Genomic DNA, 23,653 nt, shown 5'->3' with positions numbered 1-23,653 from the left:
ATTCTTCACAGTGTGGAGGAAGAGAAAAAGTGGATGGTCATGATTTGGTCTTCATTGTCAAACAAATAAAATCGAACGATTGGATTTTGCACAGACAGAGCTTTTCTCTAAACTAGGTTGAAGAAAATTTTTCTAACCTAGTTTATAAAAATGACATGTGTCATTTATATGTAAGAAATACATGTTTTTTTTAATTACATGAACAAAGTTTTAAAATATATATATATATATATTCAAAAGGCATGTGCATGCTTCTCACATGTAAAAAGTATAAGTCATTTTTATAGAATAGGTTAAAGAAATTTTGAAAAATTTTGTTTGATTTCGCACCCTTTTATCTGATGGTTTCAAATTGTTTGGTGTAACTAGTGTTGCAAGAGCCGAAAACATCCAAATAATGTGTCTCGTTTTTTGTAGCATGGCTACAAGCCTACATATACGGATTGGTATTCGTGCATTCTTTTTAGCTACAGGTTAATATCTATTTAAACATGTTTGGTATTAGATTCAATGTTTGTTTTGCGACCAATGTAGCCATGTTTGATTGGTGGTAACAAGGACAACCGTCATTAGTGGAGTGAATCACCCTAGGTCGAACTTGGTCGAGCTGCTTGTACTGAAACATGAGTGTTGTACTACAACTTTATTATATGACATGCTCAGTTAATATATCAAGTGCTATATTTATAACTATTATCATGAAATTCTTTTTATTTAACGGAATACTTCATTTATATTACTACTTTTGATTTATAAACTTTTGTTGAATAACTGAGTTCAGTACATGATAACTATATTATTACTCACTAAGTCAAGGACTTACACTTATATTTTTCTACATATAAAACATATGTTGTTTATACTGTATAGTTAGACTACTTTTAGATGCCAGATTTGAGTAAGGAGGAATTTGAGATAGTTGTGATCATTTGGCGTTATGATAGTAATTGGCATAACGCTTGAAAACTCATCGTGGGATTTCAGAGGTTGTTCATGGTAATTAGTAACTTTGGGTGATATAACATACTTAGAGTTTAAGACACGTGTATGTATTAAGGTTTACTTTGGATATTTTTATAGCGATGATATGTATAGACTATATTAGTAAATGTAACGATTCTTAATAGATGTTCTGGTTGTAATGATTTAATGTTGATAAGGATATCATGTGTTTTCGTTGCTTAATATTCTCTTTTTGAGTAGTAGAGATTTCTTGGTCTCATTCTTGGAAGAATTAGACAGGAAGCATAGTGAAGAGTTAATTACTAGTTAAATAATTTTTTGGAGCGTTATACTCAACCAACAGTCACATACATATTGTAAAAAGGCTTTGTATAATGAAAAGTATACCCCACTAATGACCTTACCTATTCAAACTTGACACTGTATAAGGAAGGATTGACTCTACAAGGAAGGGATGCGCAGAAGGAAAGGCATTCATTGGAATCAACCACCTCCCATACTGAGCTCTTCACCTCCTATATTTGCATTATCAGACCCTATTACCTTACCTATGACAATTCTATAAAGAAGGTAACAAGCCCTAATTTGAGGCATGCACATCATTTCTCCTGTCTTATTGCCTCCTACCATTTCAGAAATTAAATTATCCTATTGACTTAAGCATTAGAGTGTCTACCGGCTTTTGTTCACCGTCTTTTGTTTTTGCTTATCTTTGCAAGTATTCTTGGCCAAATTACTGGGGTGGGGTGTGGTCAATCGTATTAACACCGTCGTCTATACATGAAATCTTATTTGCCATTTCACTGTATCAAGACCACATCCTCCATTAGGTGGTGCATGCTCAACGAGCTAGCTCCGCACAAACTGTCGCACCATCATAAGACCAATAAATTGATAACCAAGCCACATTTCTGAGATGACAATATTATCTGTTCTGAGAATGTTGAGACAGAAAAACAAGTATATCAAGTTCATAAGTATTTATCAGTAATCAGCGGACTTCCATACTGGATACAAAACTCAGCAAGAGTAACTACTAATTCTTGCTTTTCTTTTTCCTCTCTCGCCCTCCTCCCAAAAAGCGAAGAAAAAAGAGAAAAATTCGTTAGTTATTCACAAGCTACATTACCTAAGACGACAAATGAAATGAGACCTTATACAGTGGACTTCATCCCCAGCCAAATAGCTCCATCCACTCGTTGCATGACATCAGTTGAACTATCAAGAAGTTTGTGCATTCAATAATCCAAAACTCCATCCATTCCCAGTGCTTAAGTCATTAAGAAATTGCAAGGAAGATGTGTTATTCTGATTTCTGAACGCATAACTTGAAGATCACACTCTTTGCCTGTTAGCACCGGTATGATTAGCATGAGGCGCTTCCTGGTAACTGTTAGGTTCATCTTCTTCGTCAGAGGATAGGAGGGATGACCCCATCCATACCTTAAACCCTTCATTAACACGCCTTTCCACGTCTGGTGTGACTTCCAAGGGATTCGCTTCCAACATTTCCAGCCCAAGGTTTCGACCGCTAAAGTCTCCCTCATCAAGAATCACAGCTGCTTTCCTTCTTAGGAAGAATGCAGTTCCCCCATATAGAATAACCAGTCCCCATGACGAGATCTCATAGCACCAAAATAGGGGTACAGAGCAGCTGTTCCCTAATGTGAGGAGGGTTGATCCAAGAAATAACGCGAGAAGGCCAAAGATGATGGCAAAGATGATATTCAACACAGACAGACAACGAACCCCACCTGTGGATTACAAGAAGGAAGCTTCAAATCCACTTATTTGAGGTGTTCATGCAACATTTTTCCAAGTCTTTTTAGCCTCTATCAGATATGACAATGATATGATGAAAACTGAGTAAATTGTACAAGAAACATCTCCATGGTTATGATTACATTAATTTCCTTTTCATTTTCTTGCACAAAAAGTAAATGAAAAAAATGCAAACAAAGAGGAAGGATGTCTCTGGCTTTCAACTTTTGAAAATCCAGTTGCAGATGATTTTCTGTAATCAACTGTAATCCAAGTAGACTTTCTGATTTGTATTACTACAAGAAAAATTATATTAAGACAAAATGTAACAAGGGTTAAACATAAAAGTAATCCAAGTAGTCCTAATGATACGCTAGCAAGGCTTAAATATAAATGTAACAATATTCCTGTTCCAAATGCAAGAAGAGACAAAATATAAACTCTGTAGCTCCAAGCCAAAAATTTGTGGATTATTCATCTAAATCTGCCTCAAATCAACCAGACGAACTGTGTCCAGACTACCTAGAAGCTGAAAGATCCTAACTTTTGTTCTTCACACTGTCATGTTGGCAACCAAACGAAGCATAACAGAGACACTTCAGGGAGAAATACATCACAGACCAACATTTGGTGGGCTAAATTGTTTATGTATTCAGCTTTTAAACATAATCCGGATTAGAGATGAGAACAATCTAGCAAGGATTTTAAGAAGAGTTCATAGCAACAACCCAATGACAGCTGCAGCTATTCCTAAAATAAATAGAAAGGATCACTCCCATCATATTTGAAAAAAAAAAATTTTGACGTCTTCAATAATTGAAAAAAATAAAATAAAAAATAAATAAATAAATAGAAGAAAGGTGGGGAGGGGTTGTTGTTTAGGTAAACGATGGGCATGAAAGAAAAATACCACTCATACTAGCTAAATTTCATTTACACGAGAGAAAACAAGTTAGAGAAAGAGCACACCTCTTTTTGAAGCACAGTAATTATTTTCGACCACCTTCAAGCACTCATGTCTTTTTGGAGCAGCATAAGCAACAATGATTCCTGCAGCAAAATCAGAACTATGAGAAAACAGAAATTCATTAAACATAAAGAAAGCAGTAGATTACATGGCTATAATACAAACAAACCATTTGGAACCTATGCGAAAAAGTATCCAATGAAACAATCTTGGAATTGATCCCAGAGCAACCAAACTAACATTGATGCAGGACATGATTTTATATTGGATGGGGTACAACTGATGGATCAAAGCTAACATAAGAGACTCAATAAAATACTGAAAGTCTCTTTCAAGTAAACAAGTTTGCAGCAAGTAACATACACCCATAGATAAATACATTGAGCAAACAGCAAAAGGTGCTTGACCCTTCATTATTTTCACATATTTCAGTTTACACTGCAGAGCAGTGACTGTAAGTACTTCAATCATCAATTTTAAAAACCCAGTATCTGAAACAAAGAGCAAAAAGACCATGAAGATAGAACCTTCAATAAAAACACACGACAAAAATTCTAGGTCTCTATCCAGAAACAAGAAGGATGGATGGAAAGATACAATTTCATGATAACATTTTTGCTGACTTCTAAAGATGATACACAAGTCCTTTCTAACATGCTGAGGAAATGCTTCAAAAACTTATTTGAAATTGCTTTCAATTAGATTAGTAGTTTGGAGAGTTTTGTGCTTTCTTGACTTAAAACACAAGAAGAGAATTATCCCCTACATTATTTCCATAAACTTCAGATTTAATGAAAATCTAAGTATGTTTTCACCTTGCATGAGCTCTTTTACAAAGTTTCCAACTCAGTTTTCCAATCTAATTACTTAACAGTTTCCTCTTTGTTTAGAAAAAAAAGCTTTTATAAGGTAACCCAGAAGTTTCCAATTGGGCTCCCAGTCGTTTCTCAATCTCACATATGCCATAAAAATATTTTGAACTGGATTCCCTTTCTAGTAATTATGCTCAGAGCCTAGGATGTTGACTGACAGCATGTCGTCATGCTAAAATGCATCTAGTGAGGTTAATTCTGTTAACTGTAAAAAATTACTAAGCTTAAAAAACTAATTTTTGGCATCAAGATCTAATGATTGACAGTAAATCCTCCGTTACTTGAGGATCTTATAACTTCTCAAATATTATAAAAAGCGCATACCAACATCAACAACGTAAGAACTTTGTTTCCTATTTCTCATATAATCCTAAATTTACAGCTATATCTGACATTATATACGACTCTTCTGAAAATGGAATGAAATCCTAGAATTAAAATAGAAAAAAGAGAGAAATGTTCCAATATAAACAGAATGAACCTCCCAGAATTGAAATAATATTATATGACCCTTAGGATTAATAGGAAGGTACACTCTTGATAACCCAAACCAAACACAGAACTCAAAATCCAAGTTCTCTACCATCCCCCGTTCTTCCCAGAAAACTAACAAAAAACACCAATAAGTTCGAAATAAACGAGACACAAAAACTCGAAAAATTTGCCTTTACCTGCAACAAGATAGAGAGCCGAGAGCAAGAAAATGAGCACGGAGGGAAAGAACACAACCATCAAGTAGTAATCCACAGTCTCCTGGTCGGTCAGATAATACGCGCCCGGAAACAGATCAAAATCTCCTCCTCCACCCCCTTTGGAGTTCAAAGACAGAGGCTGAAGCCTCTCGTCGCTGCAAAACGGCCTCTTCCCATTGTCGCCAGGGTAAACAATGTTCAAACTGATAGTCGTGCATATAATCACCAGGAGCAAAATGAAGGCCACGAAAGCCGTTACGAGCGGCCTCTGAAGCTTGCCCCACGCCCTGTCCTCTTCCCGCAGGGTCTCGTACTCGTGCTTCGGCATGAACGCCCGGCGAAGCGCGTCCCCGATCACCTCCATCAGACCCTACTTCTTGTTGTAATAGCTCAAGAATCAAATAGCCTTCGATTTTCTCTACAATTTGAACAGACGAGCCAGATCTAAGCAAAGCCAACCAAGTTCCAAGCCAGGTTTTGGGGATTCACAAATTGGAGAGAACCCAAAAGGAACCCTAATTTGGAAGATTTGAAGGATATGAAGAGCCCGAGGTGGGATTTATGGGAAGAAGAAAAAAACGAGTGAATTACAATAACTGCTATTGTGTTTGTACGTCCACATCGTAGGCTCGTAGCTAATCAGATTTCTGGCGTGCCGGAGGTATGCACTCCACTGTGCACTCACGGTGACGCGTATGATTTCTCCGGCTTTTAGAATCGGTTACGCGGTTGTTAGCAGGAGCAGAAAATGTCGAGCTTCTTCTTCTGAGTCATGGAGAAGCAAACATTAGTACGTTGGAGTTGGTGCGAGTGGTCAACACGCTATCTTTATTTCTTTTACGCGTTGGTTTCACAATTAATTAATTAATTAATTGAAAATCATGCCGAGATTAATTAAATTAAATTAAATACCAACTCTGGTTGCAGTAAGTTGTATGCGTATAGTTTATTAAATTCAAACCATAATCAATTTAATAGAAGGTCTTTGTGAGACAGGTTAGAGAAGATTTCCAGTAGGCGCGCATCCTATTTCACTATTTGATTTTGATTACCGTAATTTTGCTACAAAATCATTTACAAACTTGTCGGGCAGTAAATTTTGGCTTATTAATTTCTCTTACTTAATTTACTAACTATAAATTGCTATGTCAATTTGAAAATATGGAACTTAACCTTTATATATATATATATATATATAAACAATTATGGCATCATGTACTCAAAAGGCAAACATGGTGTTTTATGGAGTTAAATTAGTTGTCAGAAGGGAAACTAGTAACAGTGGGTGGCTTGTTACCTGAGATGGGTGGCTGAGTGGTTCATTGTGATTTGTACGGGTTACAGTTTTTTTTTTCTTTTCTGAGCAAAAAGGTTGGAGGAGGCTGATTGTAACTATTATAACTAGGTGTCCAACTGAGTTATAGCTTAGTTGCCCGTCCCATCAATGCATTAGTGAGAACTAAGGTGGCTAATATTAATTAGGCATTGAGATTTTTCATTACAAAGATTCGAACTCACACCCTAATACTTACCTACTCACTTAGAGATTTTCTTGAGTCATTGAACCACCATCTTGATAATGTACGGGTTACAGTTAAATTAACCTTACTCTGATTATGAACCACCATTTTGAAAAAACACTTATATCTAAACCAATTTTATCCTAACATAGTTCCAAAAGGTTTTGTTTTTGTCGGATAACCGACAATTAACCAACTTAACTTATTTTTTAAGTGAATTTTGAATTTTATCTAGTAGGTTTCTTTATTATGCTTGTCGAGTTGATTTGTGATTGTCCTTTTAGTTTGTGTTCAATGAAGTTATACTTTTTTTCTTTTTTTCTTTTTTTTTTAAACTATATGCTTAATTGATTATGTAGTTACAACTTACAAGGAAATTGATAAATTTTAACATAAAAACTTGTAACCAGAGACGGAGGGAGGGGGGACCGGGGTAGGCCATGGTCCCCCACCCCCCCAAAATAAGAGGAAAAAAAATTATAAGTAAAAATAAAAAATAAAAAAATAAAGTAAAGTTTTAAATTTAGTCATTTTGGCCCCTCCAATAAATAATTTGGCTCTATTTTTAGATTTTTTGGCAATATCTAATAAAAACTTTTGGCCCTATTCTTAGTTTTTTTGGGTCATACCCATTAAGTTTTTTATTTTTTTTTTAATTTTTGATCCTTACTTTCAAATGTCCATTTTTTGGCATTTACTCTCAAATGCTTACTTTTCTTGGCCCTTACAGTAGTCTTTATTTCATAAAAAAACAATTAAAATAATTTTTTTTTAATAAAAAGAATAAAATAAAATTGGCTGCCCCCCCCCATAAAATTTTCTGACTCCGTCCCTGCCCCTAAGGACAATTAAATTTATAGTGATGGGGGCTAAACAGAAAGCAGAGAGACGGGTTAAGAGTGTAGAGCACGTTTAATAATGCTTTTTAAATTGTGCTTTTTATATTTTGGTTGTGATGTGATATAAAAGTAAAAGTAATTTTGATCAACTTATGTCTTCAGTTATTTGTTTTTTTTTATTAAATAAAAAATAAAAAAGTAGTCATCAAAAGCATTAGCAAACGAGTCCATTTTTCGTGAGATTTTACCCAACTCAACATATCATAATATTATGTTAAATCACGACTTCTCCTAAAAAGTTAAGCTGATAAAGAAGATGTAAACTTAATTATTTAATTCATATTTTATCACATTCCATCAACTAAAATAAATGAAAAAACTATAATTATTAGAACACTTATTAATGGAACATGACTCTTTTTCCTTGTTCTTTATTTACTTGTCTTTGGGGGTGGCCGAAGCCACCCCTGGAGTCCAGGGGGTGGTGCAGCCACTCCCGACCGGCCCTTGAGGGTGGCTTCACCTCAATAGCTCAGTTGGGGTGGCGGGCCACCCCATATTTTTTAAAAAAATAATTTACTTTTTTTTTTAAAAAAAAAAAAGTTAATTAATATTTTATTATTTATTTTTTAGTGAGATACGTGGTATGATGTGAACTATTGGATGAAAATAAACGGCCAAAATGATTAATCGGAGAATCTCCAATTGACCCTCCAATTGAAGGGAATCTGGATCCGAGACTCATTAGAAGGACAAGACTTTTGTAAGTCTTTCCTACCAAGTTTTTCTCGTGGATGCATTTGGTAGTGTTGATGACATAACTAATGGCAATCAAGATGATTATATTTATATGTACTAATTGTTTTTCTCGTCAATGCTTTTGGCAAACATCCATAACAAAATGCTTTTTATTTTTTTTCTCTAATAAAAAAAAAAAAAACTTTTTATTTTTTATTTTTTATTTTTTATTTTTTATTTTAACGAATTCAAAGACTAAAACTCCTTTTTTAAATTTTTTTTTTTTTGATATCCCCCTCCTGCCCTCCCTTAGTCTGTCTCTATTTAGATATAGTTCCTCACACAAATTTTTTCCTTTTATTTTTTTTTTAAAAAAGATACATATGCTCCCTTGATTTGCCACAGCCTTGGGTCGCTAATTTTTTATTTTATTTTATTTTATTTTATTAAAGATATTTTTGTTCTTCTAAGACAATGATAATTTTTAATAGTTTAAGAGAATATTGTGACAATTTAAAATTTTATGAGACATTAACAAATGAATGGTTATTTGAGGGGATATGAAGGTGTGGAAGGAGGGGGTGGAGAGGGTCAAATGCCCCCCTCAAGAAAACCCATTGAGTACGAAATAGAAAACAGCAAGAGCTGCAACCAATGCCCAAATGCATGATAAGATCCCCAAAAGTAAATTTCCAAGAAAAGAAATCTCCATGTAAATTACAGGTAACCTTTTTTGGGGGGCCATTTAGTCCAAGAACCAATCGCACGAGGACACCAATCACACAAGGATGTGGTGACGTGAGAAAAGGAGTAAGATTTTTTGAGCATCTACTTTTGACTGACTGAAAATATATTTAAAGAAAAACAATGAAAAATAAGTAACAAGTTGCATTTGATGTGCTAATCCGTCCACTTTAGATTTTGAAGCTTATCTCGAATGTAAATACGATAATAGATAATGAAAAATAAATTTTATCTCAATGCAAAGACTCAATGCTTGAGTTTTATACATGTAAATTGCCTGTTAAGTTTAATATGGGTCCAATTTGTCAATTATTTGCAACTAATTAATAATCAATAAAGGTTATTTTAAGACGGGCGAAATGGAGGTTTGGGGTGTCTTCTACAATTTTTATTTTTATTTTTTAAGTACCCTTATAATCCTTATAAAATCAAAATTTTACTCCCATAATTTTATTTTTTATTTTTTATTTTTGTCTCCAAACCTGAAATTCTATTTCCGATGTTATATAAGGATGACATGAAGTCAATTCTTACATATATTTCACGAAAAAACTGAAAGTTTTCAATTTTTTCCTTTTTATTCAAACAAAAAACGTATTAAATTGGAATTATAGTATCTAAAGGGCTATAATTTCGTAACATGAGATTTTCCAGTTTTGGGTAATTTGAGAGGATCTCAATCCCTATAACATGTGATACACAACGCGAATTCAAACAAATCAAAGGTTAAAAGTATTGTATTCAATTTGAAAATGTGTTTCTCCATCCCCCTACACGGCAACAAAATTAGTTGAAAGGGAGGAGCATTGCATCAAAAGGGAGCACACATTCACAAGACTTACTTGGGTCTTCCACCACCTACGTTCAGTCTTCTTTCCATACACATTTCTCAGAGTCTTCCTCTGACGTCAACTGAAATTGAATTTATTGTGATGGTGATAGACCAGAAAACAGAGCCATAGGTTAAGATTGGCTCATTTGTTAATGCTTTATTTTCTTCTTTATTTATTTATTTATTTTTTTTTTAACTCGATACGTATTATTCTTTTAATTATTTTTCAATCATCTATTTTTGCAAATTTAATGGAATATTCACCGTTAGATTTATGGATTCATGTCGGTTCCCTAAAAACTCAATGATAAATTCACTCATTTACTATACGGAGATAGTTGAAAAGTGGTTGAGTGATTGGTTTTTATCATTCTCTTTTATTTTTTGGTTGAGGTGTGATATAAAAGTAAAAGTAATTTTGAGTGACTTATTTATTCAGTTATTTATTACTTTGTTATAAATAATAATAATAATAATAAATAGTTATTAAAAAAATTAGCAATGAAAAGACGATAGACCATCATGAGGATTAAGTTTTATCTCTATTCAAAGACTCCGTGCTAAGTGCTTTAAGTCTCATTCATGTAAATTGCATGTGAAGTTCCATATGGCTCCATCATCTCAATTATTTGAAACTAATAATCAATAAAAGCATGACATGAAGTCAATCCTTACATAAATTTCACGAAAACAAATTAAGCGTCAGTAGTTGAGAAAAAGGAGTAAAGACTTTTTGAGCACCCACTTTTGATTGACTGAGAATAAATACAAAGAAAGACAATGAGAAATAAATAAGATGTCACATTTGTTATTATGGTCCGTCCACTTTGATTTTTGAAGCTTATCTCAAATGTAAAGATGATAGACAACGAAAAATAAATCTTATCTTGATGCAAAGACTCCATGCTTTTGAGTCTTATTCATGTAAATTGCCTATTAATTTCAAGTTTTATATTCAAATTGAAAACAAGTTTCTCCATCCCAATCTAAATACGCAAAGGGAAAAAGGGTCCAACCCCACTACACGGCAACCAAATTTGTTGAAAGGGAGGGGCATTGCATCAAAAGCAGGCACAAAAGACTTAATGTGCTGACTATCGTTTTCATACACACTTATGAGAGTATTAAGATTTATAAGGATTTTAAGATTTCTTAAGATTATCGTTTTAATACTCACTTTTAAGATTTTTGAGAATTTTAAAAGATTATTTCGTTTGGTTATATTTAAATATAGAGAATTCGAATACTCAAAGAAATGTGAATCCCCTCCCAATTGTCTTCTGTTGAAATGTGAATTTTTTTCTTAGATTTGATTGTGATCATTTGTAAAATCTATATATAAATATGTATTTGAACTATTTTGTTCCACAAAAATCGAAATGAACATGTTTTATTTAGGGAAAATAGATAACAAAAATAATTAAATAATATAAATAGTTTATATATTGGAAAATTAAAGAAAAACCAAGTTTTATAAATGACTTTTCTTCCCTATAGTTTTTTATTTAATTTTTAAATAATTTTGTATCACATGGCTGAAGCAATGACCTCCAATTATTAATAATCCTTGTTAATACAAATATGTATTAGAAAAAAGGACATTCCCCAATAATTCCACCTGCCCAAACACAAGAAATTGGGCGACAATGTGATCTTCAATTGCAGTATTGATCCCACCATTATATTTTCAGCTTAACTACATTTTGGATCTACTCGATCGGGCCCACAACCCCCATCTATATATATACTCCTGAATCCACCATTCATATATCTTATATCATCACCACCTCTTCCATCCTTAATTTACTGTAAAACTGTACTCTTATTTATATATATAACGCCCTCCAATGAGACTCCCGGTCTTTTCTTGGCTTTTCTTGATGGCCATTTACTCACTTTTGTTGATGACCATTTCTGTCTTTGGGGTGTCTAGCCCATGTTTCCGCAATGAACAGTTCTTGTTGCTGCAATTGAAGAACAATCTTACGTTTAATTCTACTATGTCCACTAAACTTGTTAAGTGGAATCATAGTGCTGATTGTTGCTCTTGGGAAGGCGTAACCTGCAACGAGGGCCGAGTTATTGGTCTCGACCTGACAAACGAATTCATCTCAGGTGGACTCGACAATTCAAGCAGCCTTTTTAGTCTTCAGCATCTTGAGAGCCTAAGTTTGGCTTATAATGACTTAAACTATTCTCCTGAGATTCCATCAGAGTTTGACAAGCTTGCGAATTTGAGTTATTTGAATCTATCAAATGTTGGCTTTGCAGGGCAGATTCCTATTGCGATTTCGCGCCTGACAAGGTTGGTTACTCTTGATTTATCTACCGATTATTACATCTTTCAACTGAAACTTGAGAATCCAAATTTAAGAGTGTTGATTCAAAACCTTTCAGAGCTTATTGAACTTAATCTTGATGGTGTACTTATATCAGCTCCAGGTAATGAGTGGTGTCGGGCCTTATCATCTTCACTCCCAAATTTGAGAGCGTTGAGCTTGTCAATGTGCAATCTTTCAGGCCCTATTGATTCCTCCTTACAGAATCTTCAGTTCCTCTCAATTATTGATTTGTCTCGTAACAATTTCTCTGCTCTAGTTCCAGAATTTTTTGCAGATTTCAAAAACTTGACATCTTTGGAAGTCTCTTATTCTGGGTTGAGTGGAAAATTTCCAAACAAGATCTTCCAAGTTCCAACACTGCAAACTCTTGACTTGTCATATAATGATGACTTGCAGGGTTCTTTGCCAGAATTTCCTCCAAATGGATCTCTTCAAACCATGGTTCTTTGCGAAACAAGTTTTTCTGGGACATTACCATCTTCTGTCGGTAACCTTACAATGTTGTCAACAATAGATCTTTGGAGATGCAATTTCGTTGGATCAATTCCAAGCACAATGGCGAGCCTCACACAATTGAAGTATTTCGATATCTCAAACAACAAATTTCGTGGACCAATTTCAAACTCAATGGCGAGCCTCACACAATTGAAGTATTTGGATTTCTCACACAACAAATTCAGTGGATCAATTCCAAATTTCAACATGTGCAAGAATCTGACAACTGTAAGGCTTTCTGATAATTATCTGTCAAGTGAGATTATTTCAATTCAGTGGGAAAAACTTTTGAATCTTGAGATTTTGGAAATGAGTAGCAATTTACTGAATGGGAGTATTCCAGATTCTCTATTTTCACATCCATCATTGCAAGAGTTAGATCTTTCCTATAATCAATTTTCTGGCCAACTCAAAGAATTTTCCAATGCTTCTTCCTTCTTGGAAAGCCTTTATTTGGATAACAACCACTTGGAAGGGCCAATACCCTTGTCTATCTCTGAACTCCATGGTCTTGAAGCACTCTTTCTTGGTTCAAACAAATTTAATAACTCTCTGAACATTAGTGTGATTCAGCAGTTAAAAAATCTTTTATACCTTGATCTTTCTCACACCAGCTTGTTATCTGAATATAATGATTTTAACCTCTCGTTATCCTCCTTTCCACGAATTATCGAGTTAAAATTGGCTTCTTGCATGTTGAAAAATGTTCCTAACTTCTTGAGAAATCTATCCAGTTTATCATTTATAGACCTTTCAAACAATCAGATTCATGGAGAGATATCAACAAGCATCGGTCAGTCATTTGCCTCTAGTAGTTTTTTGTTTCTTTCAAGTAATAAATTCTATGGGAGCATCCCCATATCAATTTGCAATGCTACAAATCTTCAACTTCTAGATCTATCTAATAATTCCTTCAGCGGCACAATTCCCCAATGCTTGTTTGAGATGACTGGTACACTTATGGTTCTGGATTTAAGGAGAAACAAGCTCAATGCCACAATTCCTAATGCATTTCCAGATAATTGTGGTTTACAAACTTTAGCTCTCAATCAAAACCAACTACAAGGAAGGTTACCAAAATCTTTGGCCAATTGCATTGGATTGGAGGTCTTGGACATTGGGAACAACCACATTGAGGATATGTTTCCAATTTACTTGAAGAAAACATCCATGTTGAGTGTTCTTGTTTTGCGATCTAACAAATTTTACGGATCCATTACTCATCCAGAACTTAATGTCACCTGGCCACGGCTTCAAATTGTAGACATAGCTTCAAATAATTTTACTGGTAACCTTCCAATAATACTTCCTTTGTCTTGGACGTCAATGATGGATCATGGACATGAGGTGGACGTGGAGCTTAATTACCTTGAATTTAATGGTAATTTTTCTTATAAAGATACGATAACAATTACTAGCAAGGGTTGTAAGGTGGAGCTTGTGAAGATTCCAACTATCGTCACCGACCTTGACTTCTCTTGCAACAACTTTGACGGTCATATACCAAGACAAATTGGAGAACTCACATTGTTATATACTCTCAACCTGTCGCATAATGCTTTCACGGGCGAAATTCCAGCAGCTTTGGGAAAATTGAGTCATCTGGAGTCACTAGACCTATCAAGCAACGAGCTTTCTGGTGAGATTCCCGTGCAACTCGCCAATGGTCTGATTTTTCTGTCGGTCCTTAACCTTTCGTTCAACCAATTGGTGGGACAGATTCCATTGATCAAGCAATTTAATACATTTTCGGAAACTTCTTTTGGAGGAAACGAAAGATTATGTGGTTTGCCTTTGAAATCAAAATGCACATATGAGGATCCACGATTGCCACCTCCAACATATGAAGAAAGTCATAGGAGTATGATTGAGTGGAATTACATAAGTGCTGAACTGGGATTTGTTTTTGGCTTTGGAATTGTAATTGCCCCCCTTATGTTTTGGAGGAGGTGGAGGATATGGTACTATAAACATGTTGATGACATTATGTTTAGGATATTCCCTCAACTGTCTTAGAAAAGAATATCATCAAAGACAGGCATTCAGAAATCAAGAGCCAAGGCACTAGTTATGGTTATGAGGCGCAACACCTCCAGGTTTGTCATGACAAACTCTTGCTTATTTTTTTAAATCAAAATGAAAAATTGATTTAAAATGTAACTTCTTTTCGCACCTCGAACGAGGAATGCCCACATTTCCAAGCATCTTATTTGCGGAAATGCATGTGGGCTTTCCTCGGAATCTAGGATGCCTTGAATCAAATGGACCTCTTATGTATGGGCCATTTGTTTTCAACTTTGTGAGCCTCGAGACTATTCACAATTCATTATGTATCTTTAATTAGTAATTGGTAATTAGATGCAGACTTGCAGTGACTTCGATCAATGCAGGTAGGGGGAAATGTTACTGCAGATTCATTGAAGTTTGTACAATTAATGTTTTGAATGCAAACTTTATGAATCTTCTAATCCCTTCTATGTATGTGATTCTACTTTCGTAGAGTATTATTTGAACTTCTCTTTACCTTAAAAATTACAAAAAATTAAAAATGCAATTATATTCTCTTGTGTTACAGTGGCTTTGAAGCCAAATGAATGATATAAGTTATAAATGTTTTGTCACTTAATAAATCTGCAGAACCAATGTTTTAGACCTCCTGTTACAGAAGTCATTTTTCTGCAGGAGCAAGGCTTTGTAAGAGAATCTGTAAGGCTAGCTATTAGAGTTTTCAACTTCTATAAGGATGAAGAGAAACCTCCCCCAAGTGCTAGTGTTTGAAATTTGTCCAAACACTTCTAATTAAATAGATTTTTTTTTTTTTTTTTCGATGATATTGGAAGTGGTCTTGGATGACATTATAATGTGTTTGAGTTGAGATTCATGCTTCATTTTGCAATTATTCAGTCTGATTTTTTTAAAAGAACTTTTGGTTGATAATGACTTACACCACTGTACTTCTCACTTGCAGAGATATGTTGCTCCAAGTTTACTCTGAAAGGTGTTTGCTAAAGTCCATAAGGTATCTCTGATGGGGTTAAATAATTCACAGTACTTTTGTTATGGTATTAATAAAGATAATTACGTCCCCAAAGGATAGCTCAATCGGCTGCGGATCAAGCCTAATCAAGCGGAAGTTACTAGTTCGAATCCCCTCTCCCCTTTCTCCTTTCTCCCTTCCCTTTCCCTTCCCTTGTGTGAACATGCCAAAAAAATAATAATAATAATAATAAAGATAATTACCAATGTACCTTTCCATATATAGACATGTTACATGTACCTTTTTGAATTCTAATTATTTTTCCTATTTTAGTGTTGTTGTGCCTGATCAAAAGCATGTCGATGTAATAGTTATTAATAAAAAATAAAATTGATGTGAAAATAAAATTTTTAAGTTCTGATATAACAAGTGACGCAGAAGAAAATGCTTCATAATTTGTGGAGGCTTTGTAGTGAAGATAGTAATAAAATTTAAATAAAGTGAAAAATTATAAACCGTAAATAGGAAAGAATGAAAGCAGACTCAATCAGAGGTGAATTGTTACGTTTTTGTCTAAAGCTTGTTTAGTGATTGAGGAGATGGTCATAAAGTAGAGTAAAATAAAAGTGAAGAATATTATTTAAAGTTAAATAGCTTCAAATTATCACTCAGTGGAGACTGGAGAAAGGAGACAAAGAATTGACTTTGACTATCCTTTAGTCTTTTTATGAAAGTTATCAATTTTTTTTCCCCAAGGGCCAAAATAAGTTATACTTTAAAGTTACAATTGTCGAGTTGATTTGTGATGACCCATTTAGTTTGTGTTCAACGAAGTTAAACCCTTTTTTTTTTTTTTTTTTAATGCTTATGCTTAATTGATTATGTAGTTACAACTTATAAGGAAGTTGATAAATTTTAACATAAAAACCTGTAACCAGAGACGGAGGGAGGGGGGACCAAGGTAGGCCATGGTCCCCCCCAAAATAAGAGGAAAAAAAATTATAAGTGAAAAAAAAAAAAAAAGTAAAGTTTTAAATTTAGTCATTTGGGCCTCTCCAATAAATAACTTAGCCCTATTTTTAGATTTTTTGGCCATATTCAATAAAAGCTTTTGGCCATATTCTTAGTTTTTTTTGGGTCATACCCATTAAGTTTTTATTTTTTATTTTTGGTTTTTACTTTCAAATGTACATTTTTTGGCCTTTACTTTCAAATGCTTACGTTTTTTTGACCCTTACGGTAATCTTTATTTCATAAAAAACAATTAAAATAATTTTTTTTTAATAAAAAAAATTCTAAAGAACTGAAAAGAAAAAAAAAAAAAAAAATTGGCTAGCCCCCTCCCATAAATTTTTTTAACTCCGTCCTTGCTTGTAACCAACTTAATTGACCACCTATTGATTGACTAACCGATTAACCGAAAACGTTAAAACTATTCTTTGTTAGTATGAAGTCGGTTAATTAAGTGACTTAATTGACTTTTACAAATCAATAGGTGAAAATGCCTCTACCAACACACCGACTGTATTGATACCCACCTCTACATAATGAATCAAGCATGTGCCTTACATGTGCCAACCGAATTAGTAGTAAACTTAAAAATTTTGTGTAGAATTTCTCAACTAGAAAAGGAAAACACCACACAACAAAAACATCCTACAAAAGAAACTAATAAGATAAATTAGCACAATTTTAAATTTAACAAAATAGTCACATCTATTTTCTTATGCAAAATAAACTATAGGGTAAAGTCCACATATCCCCTCAAACTACCATCAAATTGACAATGTCACCCCTAAACTTTCAATTGTGACAATGTCTCCTCCAAACTACCAAAACATTGTCAATGTCCCTCCCAAGACTAGCAATAAGACAAAAATGCCCCTATAAATTTTTCAATAAGACAAAAATACCCCTATAAATTCAAAAAAAAAAATGATTTTTTTAAAAAACAAAAAAATTTAATTTAAAAAAAACAATTTTTTTAAACAAAAATTTTTTAATTTTTTTTTAAACGGAAATTTTTATTTAAAAAAAAACTATTTTTTTTATTTAGTTTTTAAAAACAAAAATTTTCATTTTATTAAACGAAAATTTTTATTTTTTTTTTAAACGTAAATTTTTATTTAAATAAAATTATAAAACAAAAAAAAAAAAATTTTTAAAAACGAAAATTTTCAATTTTTATATAAAAAAAAAATCGAAATTTTTTTAATTTTTTTCTTATAAATTGATTAAAAGAAAAATCCAACGTTTGGATTTTTTTTTTTTTTTTTGGTTAGTTTTAGGTTTTTTCTAGAAGTTTTAATTTTTTAATTTTACTAAGGGTAATTTCATCATTGAGAGAAAACATTGACAATTTTTTGTAGTTTGGAGGGACATTGTCACAATTAAAAGTTTAAAGAGACATTATCAATTAAGTGGTAGTTTGAGGGGGTTATGTGAACTTCCTCCTAAACTATAATACCATTTTCCTCGGAAAAGACAGAGTCACCATATTCTATTCTGTCCTGTTTCAGCTAGGAATCTTTCGAGGACTTGGCCAATGATTTCTCTCGGCATTTGTTCTTGTTCCCATTGCTTCTGATAGCTCCTTCCGCTTGTTTCCATGGCTTCCCTCTCGTCTTGCCCCAAATTTGTCTCACATGACCCACGAGTTCCCTCAAAGGTCCATCATCATTCGCACAACTCAAACGTATTTTTCCCCATTCTTTCACATTCGGGACTTAGATTTGGGATTTCTCAACATGGGTCGCATACAAAAATAAGAACTTTGGGAAGTTCTAATCACTCTGAAGCTTTGGTTGGTGAGTTTTCTATTTATCATCTTTACAGAGTTTTGGGTTTCTTAAATAGATTTTGGATCAGATCATAAAGAGTGATGTAAGTTTGACTTTGTTGTGGCAGATTCTACTGCTCAAATATCCGATGTTCCAAACTTGTCTTGTTTAGAGGTTAATATTCCTACTCCCTTCTGTGTTTTCACTTGTTTTCATTTCCATATGGATGTGTGATGGATGTGATCATTTTAACTTACCATGGAAAATCATAATCTAAAGGGAAAAAGAAAAGAAGAGAACTGGATTGGTTTCTGCATTAAAAATGTGTAATGGGTAATGGATCAAGATTGAGACTTGTGGTTTCTTGACCAGTGCAGAACCAGATCTTTTATTATGGGGGACAAAACTAGGGGAGAAAATTGATTTTATAGGTCTACTTCATATATAAAAAAAAGGGTTAAATACTCCATACTCCCTTAGGTTTTCACAACTTTATTTTTTTCCCATGTGGTTTCATTTTTATCACATGAGGTCCCTGTGGTTTTGATAAGTGACCAAATTAGTCCATCCTTTAGTTGACCGTTAGGACTGACACGTGGACCAATCAGCCGTCGACACGTGACACATATTTAATTTTTTTTTAAATTAAAAAAAAAATGTATTTAAAAAAAATACATTTTTTTTTTTAATTTAAAAAAAAATATACATTTTTTTAATTTAAAAAAATTAAATATGTGTCACGTGTCGACGTCTTATTGGTCCACGTGTTAGTCCTAACGGTCAACTAACGGATGAACTAATTTGGTCACTTATCAAAATCACAGGGATCTCCTGTGATAAAAATGAAACCACATGGGAGAAAAAATAAAGTTGAAAAACCCTAGGAGGGTATGAAGTATTTAACCCTAAAAAAAAATATATATGTTCTTAATAGTTTTTTTAAATCTTTTTTGGGGAACTACCTTATGGGCCCTGTTCTTTACCATACTTCATGTTAGTATATTATTGATTTTACAACATTACCATATTTGTGTCAGAATATTTTCATAATTTTCACAGCATATTGTGATAATATTCTCTATTGTAAATATTCTAGTTATTTTTTCTTAATTTTGTATTCAGTGTTTTTTTTTTTTTTTTCACTGGCATCATTCAATGAGAAATAGGTTCTTCTATTGTACAATTTACACGTAAAAAAAAGCTTTTGTTTTTAACGGTTGTAAAGTACAATTGTGAGTGTTGTGTCTCTCATTGAGAAAGTATAAAGAAAGTGAGTAGTTGATATACTTAGGTAGACCTAAGTCTATTAATTTAGGCTTTTGGACTCGAGCGGTGTCCAAATATGTATAGTAATGTACTATTGGTTGACTCCATTTGTGTCTTTCTCCCTAACAATTGATATTTGACAATTCTTTAGTTTATCTTTTTATACATTAGAATTTTAATTAAATAATTAAATTCACTATTTCTTATCAGCTTAAACTTTTGGGATAAGTAGTGATTTAACATGGTATAAGAGCAAAGGTCCTAAGTTTGAACATTGTCTTTGTCATTTACCTCCCATTTCAATTAAATATATCATGTGTTGGACCTCACTTATTAAGGGAGAGAATAAGAAGTTTGTGCCCACACGTGAGAAAGACTATTAAAATATTAATTAAATAATTAAATTCACCAAATTAGGAGAACTACTTTTTTCGGTTAGTAACATTTTGTTTCATCTGGACATTTCTCAAGGCCATTGAAAGGCTAAAAACAAATCGAGATACCCAAAAGGGCAAGCAGCAATTCCTGGCCATGTACTCTAGTGTTTTTGGTGGAATAACAACAGATCCAGCAGCTATGGTGATCCCCATTGATGACCACATGGTCCACAGGGGGCATGGTGTTTTCGATACTGCAGCCATCATGAATGGGTCAGTGCTTTTGGCTCCATAACACACATTTTTTTTCTTTTTTAACCTCCTAAATACACTTGGAATATTGTTAAGCTCTTCTAATGCCCACACACATCATACGAAGGCCTCAAAGGTCAATATATACAGAAATAGGCCATTATATATATATGTTGGTACAGTTTCCAGCATGGTAGATTCAAGGGATGAAATCGTAACTTTGAATGTTGCTCATTCTTTTAATCTGTGAGACAAAAATGAGGTTAAGAGAATATGCTGGGATGTTCCGGCGAATCCTCCTCCAATACTAAAGTTAGCTTCTTTCTGAGTTCTGTATGGTATTTACCAAGAATGAGTCATGTACCTGTGTCCTGGACTTTTGTACCCTTTTATAGGTGTAGTGGTGGATGTAATGATGATGATGGGGCGGAGGATCTGGAATTCGGGCGTAACGGACGGAGGAGTTAATATTACTGTTTCTTGGCTGTTACGGTTATTATGAAACCGCTACTGTCGTTAGTGCGAATCCTTAGAGTGGGGCATAACTGTCACTGTAATTGACCCGAGAATGCTTGCAATCAATGTCGACTCCGAGAATGGTGCGTAACAACAGTCGCTATCATGAATGTGATCTGAGAGTGATTCATAACTGTTCCTGTAATCAATCAGTATCCGAGAGTGGGGGTAACCGTTGATGTGATTAATGTGTGTGTTTGACCCTGAGATTGTTGGCTTGATGATCACTGCAGACGTGGTGGGAGTAAGTTATCCCGGACCGTCATAGAATAGCGATGATGATGGGCTTAGACCTTCAGCACTGGGCTGGGCTTGTTGTATCATTGTGGGCTTTTATCTCCCATTATGGGGCCTTGGGCTTATTGAATTTGGTAGGATTTTTATGTGTAACGTGTATATATATACTTTTCTACTAGAGAATTTGTCATAATCAATTATGAACTTGAAGTTTTACAAATCTTTCCTGGATTTGTATCTTTTTCCTGTTTCTTGAAGAGCAAAAACAATTACTTGTACCTAGTGAATCATGTGGCAGTAGAAAACAACTAATATTTATTTACTGGTCTTAAGCTATCGATTTTCAAGCTGCTAATAGCATTTTTTTCATAACCCCAGATACCTCTACGAGTTGGACCAACACCTTGACCGAATTTTAAGGTCTGCATCAATGGCCAAAATTGAACTCCCATATAATCGTGAAAGAATAAGAAGAATACTGATACAAACTGTCAGTGCTTCCAAGTGTAGAAAAGGATCACTGAGATACTGGCTCTCTGCAGGACCTGGTGATTTCCAACTATCCCCATCTGGCTGCCATCAACCAGCTCTTTATGCTGTTGTAATCCAAGATCAATCACCGTTTGATTCAAAGGGCATCCGAGTAATAACTTCATCAATCCCAATAAAACCTCCTCAATTTGCTACCATGAAAAGTGTGAATTACCTCCCAAATGTGCTTTCAAAGATGGAGGCAGAAGAAAATGGTGCATATGCAGCTATTTGGCTCGATAGTGATGGATTTGTTGCTGAAGGGCCTAACATGAATGTGGCGTTTGTTACAAAGCGGAAGGAACTTATTATGCCTAGTTTTGACTATATTCTAAGTGGGTGCACGGCTAAGAGAGTTTTGACTCTTGCTGCAGAACTGGTTAGGGAGGGGAAGCTTGGGGAAATCAAAGTAAGAAATGTGAGTGTGGAGGAAGGGAAGGAAGCTGATGAGATGATGCTTATTGGCAGTGGAGTTCTTGTTCGGCCTGTTGTGCAGTGGGATGAGCAGGTCATTGGTGATGGTAAGAACTCTTCCTCCTGTTATGTACTGTCACTGTGTACCCTAGAAGTAATCATTTGTCCCAAAAGCTTAGGCTGGTTTAATGATTTGACAATGTGTTTGTGTTGTATGCTCTGTTATGAGTTTTTTTAACTGATAAAAAGTTATAGAAAAAACATCATTAAGCACAGTGGACCTCATTTATTCATGTTTGAAGTTGCTTTTATATATGTGAACTACATTGTTACAATCATGCTGGCCCTTTTAAGAGCATGTTTGAGATTGTATTTGAAAATAGAACTTTTAAATCAAAATGAGTTTTTGGCAAAAGCTTTATTTAAAGTCTTTTTCAAAAGTGAGTTTGGCTTTTTTTTAGAGTAAAAAAGTCAAAGAAGTACTTTTGAAATTTTTTACCAAATATGTGAACTTTTTAGGTATCAATAATACTTTTTAACCTCCTTATTGTAATCACAAACAAGCTCTAAGAAATACCTAAAAGTAATGCATTTTATATTATTCTATGGCCCTTGATAACCATTCTCTTACTTAAATTGTTAAGTTGAAATATTGTTGCTTATAAAACTTTGGAAGTTGATAGAAGTTACAAATTTTGTTTCTTTTTAGGCAAAGAAGGTCCTGTGGCTCTCAGTCTCTTGAATCTCATTATTGAGGACATGAAATCCGGTCCCCCTACAGTTCGTGTGCCTGTTCCTTACCAAGCTTGATGCGGAGTTCTGTCCTTCAACCTTTAATGCAAGTTCTACCATCCTTTATAACAAATAAGTGCATTAGATTTTGGCATATTGCCCTTTAACTGGAGGGTATCCGGTACAAAATTATCAAAAAAATGTGTGAAATGATAATTTTACCCTTATGATATAATGGACTGGTTCATTTTGAACGGGAGAGGATCATTTTGTCGCAATGTCAGGTTTGATGATAGCTTTCTATTTGGTATTGTATTAAAGACATAATAGCAGTGAGAATCAGTTGTACTTACCAGCAATGTAAATGTAAGGTTTTCAATTTTTATCTTTTTAATGCAATAGTACTGTTCTTTTCCTCCCTCCAAAATGTCCCCATAAAAATTCCTTTAAGGTCATAGCACGGAAAGTATGGATAAAAAGGAAAGGAGAGTGTCTTCAATTCTAAGTAAAAATAACGCGGATAAATCTGCTCTTACCAGGATTAACTTCTCACTAATCAGATAAATATAGCGTCTTACTAGGAATGTAAAGTATCACCATAGAAAAAGAGCAATTACAATTCTCAAAAACAAAATATTATTTTTTCATTAATCATAATCTGTATTTATAAAGGTTCAAAAGAACACTTAAATAGACTCTAAGAAATCTTAACTAAATTAACTAATTTTTGGGTCAAGCTCATTATAAAATTATAATTAAATTGCAAAATGCATTAACTCTTAAAGTATAAAACCTAAATAATCAAT

General features: G+C 33.9%; 3 protein-coding genes across 3 annotated transcripts; 2 read left to right on the top strand and 1 right to left on the bottom strand.

The window, feature by feature from the left end:
- Positions 1–1,924: 1,924 nt before the first annotated feature.
- Positions 1,925–6,038, bottom strand: LOC132189660 (uncharacterized). Its single transcript, XM_059604421.1, has 3 exons — positions 5,235–6,038; positions 3,694–3,774; positions 1,925–2,717 (listed from the first exon to the last, which is right to left on the bottom strand). Exons 1-3 carry the CDS (start codon positions 5,617–5,619, stop codon positions 2,299–2,301), a joined length of 885 nt encoding a protein of 294 aa, XP_059460404.1. The 5' UTR covers positions 5,620–6,038; the 3' UTR covers positions 1,925–2,298.
- Positions 6,039–11,928: 5,890 nt separating this feature from the next.
- On the top strand, positions 11,929–14,781 carry LOC132190888 (receptor-like protein 6). The gene has a single exon (XM_059605913.1). The coding sequence runs from the start codon at positions 11,929–11,931 to the stop codon at positions 14,779–14,781; it is 2,853 nt and encodes a 950-aa protein (XP_059461896.1).
- A 3,428-nt stretch (positions 14,782–18,209) lies between these two features.
- LOC132189996 (D-amino-acid transaminase, chloroplastic-like) lies at positions 18,210–23,261 on the top strand. Its single transcript, XM_059604860.1, has 5 exons — positions 18,210–18,549; positions 18,650–18,696; positions 20,260–20,438; positions 21,549–22,222; positions 22,825–23,261. The coding sequence occupies exons 1-5, from the start codon at positions 18,351–18,353 to the stop codon at positions 22,923–22,925; spliced, it is 1,200 nt and encodes a 399-aa protein (XP_059460843.1). The 5' UTR covers positions 18,210–18,350; the 3' UTR covers positions 22,926–23,261.
- Positions 23,262–23,653: the final 392 nt, after the last annotated feature.

This window comes from Corylus avellana, chromosome ca8 (assembly GCF_901000735.1).
Source record: "Corylus avellana chromosome ca8, CavTom2PMs-1.0".
Lineage (NCBI taxonomy): Eukaryota > Viridiplantae > Streptophyta > Magnoliopsida > Fagales > Betulaceae > Corylus > Corylus avellana.
This window is presented reverse-complemented; position numbering and strand designations above follow the sequence as displayed.